General features: G+C 39.3%; 1 protein-coding gene across 1 annotated transcript in view; it reads left to right on the plus strand.

Moving 5' to 3' along the window:
- The window catches only part of LCOR (ligand dependent nuclear receptor corepressor), an 89,257-nt gene extending 84,809 nt beyond the window's left edge, over positions 1–4,448 (plus strand). Inside the window, exon 9 of the mRNA XM_045023798.1 lies at positions 1,718–4,448. Coding sequence (XP_044879733.1) covers positions 1,718–2,687 — 970 coding nt within the window. The 3' untranslated portion in view covers positions 2,688–4,448. The remainder of the gene's footprint in view (positions 1–1,717) is intronic.
- Positions 4,449–6,000: the final 1,552 nt, after the last annotated feature.

Consider the following 6,000-nt stretch of genomic DNA (forward strand, 5'->3'; position numbering starts at 1 on the left):
GCTGCCAATGGTTTCTTAACTTTGGGAAACGTTTGGGGGCATCTTCAGGGGTGGTTTACTACTAGTTCATTGCTACAGAGCCAGTAGGGAGCACACATTGTTTATCTGAAGGTCCATCAGAAATAGTGGCTGTATCTTCTTCAGTTCTTTGAGAGTGATGGATTTTACTCAGAATCCATGTGGACTCTTGTTACCTGATTATAATTTTTAAGGCCTGTCAGATTCTGGAAGTAGATTAGCAGTATACCTTTTAAGCACCATGTGGGTTGCAATTGTCAGCTAAAAGGGAATAACGTAAGAGATATTTAGAGTAAGGACAATCTAAAATGCAACGTTCCAAAAGTATTAGTGCAGCTTTTCTATAGAATTTCCTGTCCTTGAATAAGCCATTCTTGCTCTGAACCTGGATGGCTTCACGCCACGTTAATATCCCAGAGCTTCCAAATGTAATTGCTTCCTCCAGACATGCTTTTGCAGTCTCTTGTTTCAACTAATATCTGTCTTGAATATGGAAAGGTTTTAGGGTTTGTGTGTTTGTTTAGCTACTTTATCGTGGACCAATATAATTTGGTTTACAATATTCTAAAAATGACCTTAAATAAGCATTCATTGCTACAGGAATGCTCTTTGAAAAAAAGCATTTAAAAACAAAAACAAATGTTTTGATTTGATATTCTAAATTAACACGTTTATATTTAAAAAACACTGATTTTCCTATCACTAACCCCTGATCTGGACTAAAATTTGTAGAGCATGAACCTGAATAACTGTTCTGGAGGTAAGAAAAGACCATTTCTTCTCGCCTTGATGTATATCAAACAGAGAATCAGGAACATGTATTTATGCAGCTAGTTGTACACCTCTACCCCGATATAATGCGACCCGATATAACACAAATTTGGATATAACGCGGTAAAGCAGTGCTCTGGGGGAGCGGGGCTGCGCACTCCGGCGGATCAAAGCAAGTTCGCTATAACTTGGTTTCACCTATAACGCGGTAAGATTTTTTGGCTCCTGAGGACAGCGTTGTATCGAGGTAGAGGTGTATTTAAAAGGAATCAGTGTGGTAAGTCTGGTGTAATGTAGGGTTTTTCTTTGTGATCTGCAATATCCCAGTTCTTACATTTAGTGTTTACTGCAAGTTAAGCAAATTCCTTGGTGTCCTGCTAAGCGTTTTTACATTGAGCAGCTACTCTTGCTTGTATGTGGTGTAAGCAAACAACTTCCAAGGTTCCTCCAATGTGTAGATACTGCAGGTGGCTGGGGTTTGTGTGTGTTGAATATGTTGCATTTGGTATCACTTTTGTATCACTCTTTTATTACTGTACTTGTTTAGTGGTAACGTCACAATAGTAACACAGTCGTGTATAGATCTATGAAGACTGACTATTACTTTGTAATTTATAATTAAGGTGCTATTTTCAGACGCTTGCGCGCGAAGCCTTTTCTACTCCGAGAATTTGTGAACCCAACCAGAGACCAGGCAGCAGCTTTCATTTTTCTTTGCCCAAAAAGCTTCTCTTTTTTTGCGAACAAGTTTTAAAACTGACTGATGCTGAGACTTAAAAAAAAAAAAAAAAAAAAATAGAGACAAAAATAAATAACACAAAAAGTGATGTTACCCAAGCAAGGCCTTCTAATAAAGGAGTGGCCCCCTCACCCATCCCTCCCTACCTGTGCAAGTCCTGCTCACATCAGTTTCCTTCCATCCAATTAGGCGACCTGGGAGACCCAGCCAGCACCATCCAGAGGGACTTCGGAGTGGTGATGGGGTACCTCCAAGAAGCTTGCAAGATGGAACCAGGGAAGCTTATGGCCACTCCACATCTCTTAAAGTTCCACTGGCTCGATCACTACAGATTAGCGAAGAACTGCTGAGCAGAAACCAGTTTTCTACAGCTGCCAGCCATGGGCCATCTGGACTGCAGAATCATGGACAGCACTTAATATTATCCAGGGAGGCTTCTTGGGCAAAACCACACTATGAATTCAATTTCAGCCGCATGAAATTCAGGGGAAATGGTGCACTCAACAACATCAGTGACCTTCCTTTTCTTACAGAAAACTCTGCCTTTCAAAAAATGGCACTTCATACTAAACAGGATGGGAAAAAGGATGTGAGCCATTCATCTCCTGTGGATTTAAAGATACCACAAGTTCGAGGCATGGACCTTTCATGGGAGTCCCGCACTGGTGACCAGTACAGCTATAGCTCTTTGGTAATGGGTTCACAAACGGAGAGCGCGCTTAGTAAAAAGTTAAGGGCTATCCTTCCAAAACAAAACAGGAGAAGTTTGCTGGATGCTGGACCAGATTCCTGGGGCTCAGATGCTGAGCAGTCTACCTCTGGACAGCCATATCCCACCTCTGATCAAGAGGGAGATCCTGGCTCCAAGCAACCTAGGAAGAAAAGAGGGAGATACAGACAGTACAACAGCGAGATACTGGAGGAAGCAATCTCTGTGGTTATGAGTGGGAAAATGAGTGTTTCCAAAGCTCAGAGTATTTATGGGATTCCCCACAGTACACTGGAGTACAAAGTGAAAGAGAGGCTGGGCACTTTGAAAAACCCTCCAAAGAAAAAAATGAAATTAATGAGGTCGGAGGGGCAGGATGTTTCAATAAAGATGGAATTAGATCCCCAGGGAGAGGCAGCACAAAGTGCGAATGAATCAAAAGATGAGTAGGGGTGTTGTAGAGTGCCAATTACTTTACAGACTGGGTGAGCACTACTGCATTGTTCAGCTACTACTGAGTGCACCTGACTCCCCTCTGTTTACTGTGACACTTGCTCCTTTGCAGTTTAGCATAAGACTCTTGTGGGCACAGGTGAAAGGTGTGCTCCGAATGTTGCATAGTTGTAAATTTTCTGGCCCAGTATGGCTCAGATCTTTTTTTTTCTTTCTTTCTTTCTTCCTTTTGCATGTTTCTCTATTGTTCATGGAGAATTGAGTTACCTCACAAAGAATGCAGACATGTGGAAGTAGACTCCTTGCCTGTGGAGCCTGGGCTTTTTTTTTTTCCTTCATATTTGCCTTTCAAAACCAAGTCCACTTTGTGAAACTGATTCTTTCTAATGCCAGACATTTTTGAATGAGAATCAAACTATTTTTTATAATAATTTGAAAAGCTTCACAAATTCTTGAGAACTCTTTTTCCCCCCTTCTTGGATCCAGTTGATTGAAGGATTAAACTAACACAAGCTCTTTAGGAATGGCAAATCTCTTGAACTTGGAGATGGGTAATCAGTTGGGTCTAATAAGGCTTTTGCCATTTTCTTTCTAAATTAATTTACCATTAGAAGTCTGCTTAGTGCTCACCCAGAGGGGAGGGATGGGGAAACTTACATACACTACCTTCAGAATACTCTGGTTAACCACTTTGTAACACTACCTTCGCTGTAATTTTGTTTGATATTTTACAAAGGTGAGATTTAGACTCACCTGTTTGAGGATGTAGCCTTATCTCACGGAAGACAAGCTCCTTTTAGTCGGGAGCAGTCAGGGTACACTAAATGATGTATTGGGGTATGCCTCATTTTAACAAAACTATGGTTCTTTGTAACCTGTCGCTTTTTACAGACTTGATTCTGAGTTTACTAAACTGCGGTTCCAACAACTAGGTTAAATGACTCTAAACTGGGGAGTGGGGGTACACGTAACAAATTACTGTGATCTTGCGTAAAACAAAACAGCGGTCTCATGAACTTTACAACCTCTCTAGTCTGCCCAAATATCCACATGAATGAAGGATCTGTGTTAATGTTCAGGGAAGAAATAAAAACACACAGGTAGCCTGATCTGATTTAGGCTCCACATCATATCTAGCTGTAATACTGTCAGAGTTGAACACCCAATGAGTGTTTCCTTTTTAAATACTACAGTTGCCAGTAGCAGGAAATGTTCTCTCATATCCTGCATTTCTTTGTTTTACTTTTACCTGGTGTTGATTGATAGTGGTTTAGCACACACTAGTGTTAGCAGTTAAACCTCATATAAACACTCCATAAACCACAAGTCCAATCGTTTTTATTATGGTGATATTTTTATCATTATATAGATTCAGGATACGTTTTGTACAATACCCTTGTCTTTGATCGGTTCAGCTGGAGTGATCAGTCACCAGATAAAGCTCACTGGACTTATTACAATTTGACAAAATCAGAATTGCTGGTTTTTCAGGTGGAAACAATTTAGTCTTAATTTAAACTTGTGCAAAAGGTTTGTAGGACCACCATTTCCCCAGTTGCACAACCAAAAGAAGTGTTGGAATTTGTGTGTGAGAGAGCATTAAGCACTGTTATTGATTTAAATTGGATACTAAAAGTTCATGGGAAGATGGCCTCTGTAGCCCCAGGGCTACTGAATGAATTCTGGAGCAGTTAATTCAATTAGCCTTCTTTTGTTTATATATATCTTTTTTCCAGCAACCTATGCCGTTCAAAGGTTAGGCACACCATTGCTGTCATTTGAAATATGCACTGCTCATTCTTGAGATGGGCTGGGCTTTTGGCCCAGCTGTGCTTTGTTTTTGTTTTTTACTTAATGTCAAAACTCAAAAGGCTGGTTCCTCATAGAGATCTAGCTGCCATCTCACCATTTAAAGCAGTTGTAAGCTCAGTAGCAGTATATAAACTCTGCAATATAGTCCAGTTTATCTGGGGATTGCAATAAAAGTGCACTGTTAAATGTGTGATTTCATCTGCTGTTGGAGGTTATAGTGGAAGGTTTGCTGCAAGCTAAAAATGTTACACTTGCATAGAGTTTTACTGTTCAGAGAGGTTTAACCTTTTGCTGTTGTCTTTATTTAAGTGGTGTATGAGTTGAGTTTTATTGCAGTGCACATGGAGTGCTCATTTACTCACCTCAATATTTTGTGTGTGTCTGTTTAAGTGGATGACAATCGTGCAGCAGAAGAATGGTGTGCCTACCCTTGAATGCTGCAGTTTAAAAAGCGAACTTGTCTTGCATCAGTTCAGACTGTAGGCTAAGAATTGTAAATAGATAGTGAAAAGTGAATTACTCTTATTATTTGCTTTGGTTAGCAAGTGAATTTTAAAAAACAAACCAAACGCTTATCTTTCTCAGATTAAATGTCCTGAGACCTGAAGATTGTAATATTCATGTCTGCGAAGCTTTTAAACATTACACTTGAGATCTGTGATCATTTAATATTCAGGTAATCTTTCTTTTCTGAGAAGCTTTTGAACAACCATATTTCCTCCAAAGGTCTCTGTTTAAAAAGAAAAAAGGAAAAAAAAAAGTGTAGATTATTTTTTAAGCACTAATTGCATTACATTGGTAACTGCAATATAAAATAGCCATTATCGTTTTGTGAAGCATGATTGAGATTAGTTAGTGGTCCCTTTTAAAATTTCATGAGCCTCTCAAAAAAATAAAAACAATTAAAAAAAAGCTGCTGAATATTCAAAAGATATATATTTTACCTTATTGTAGGTTTTGTAAATTTAGTCTGTAATATTCAGGTGCACCTTTTAATGTTAAATTTTGTTTCAAAGTCCCATCTAACGTATTTTCTCTGAGGTGATTGATCACATGACTGGTATCGCTCTAGTGCTGCAGTGATCCACTGATGTTCAATTTCTTTCCTTCACTACATATTCTTTACAGGCGCTTTCAGTGTAGCTATCTTCGTAGTATTTGGGATCATTTTAAATATATAATTGGAATTAATGTTTGTCCATTAGCATGCTTAATTTTCTGCTGACTAGCAGTTTGCATGGCCAGAATTCCCAGTTGACCATATTTTGGTGTGGGAAGATGTGGTGGTTCACTGCTGTCTTTATAACAAAGACTTTGTTTCTCATGTTATTTCTGATATCTGTTATTTGGATCAGTTGGACAGGAGATAGGGCTTAGACCTTGTTCCTCCTGGTGCTTTTGTGGGAGCACAATGTTAACAGAACACAGACAAACTGCTACCCTGTGAAAATCAGGGAGTCTGTAGGAGGCAGCCTTTCAGGTATTTTCAGTCACTAGT

The sequence above is a fragment of the Mauremys mutica genome, chromosome 7 (assembly GCF_020497125.1).
Source record: "Mauremys mutica isolate MM-2020 ecotype Southern chromosome 7, ASM2049712v1, whole genome shotgun sequence".
NCBI classification, from domain to species: Eukaryota; Metazoa; Chordata; order Testudines; family Geoemydidae; genus Mauremys; species Mauremys mutica.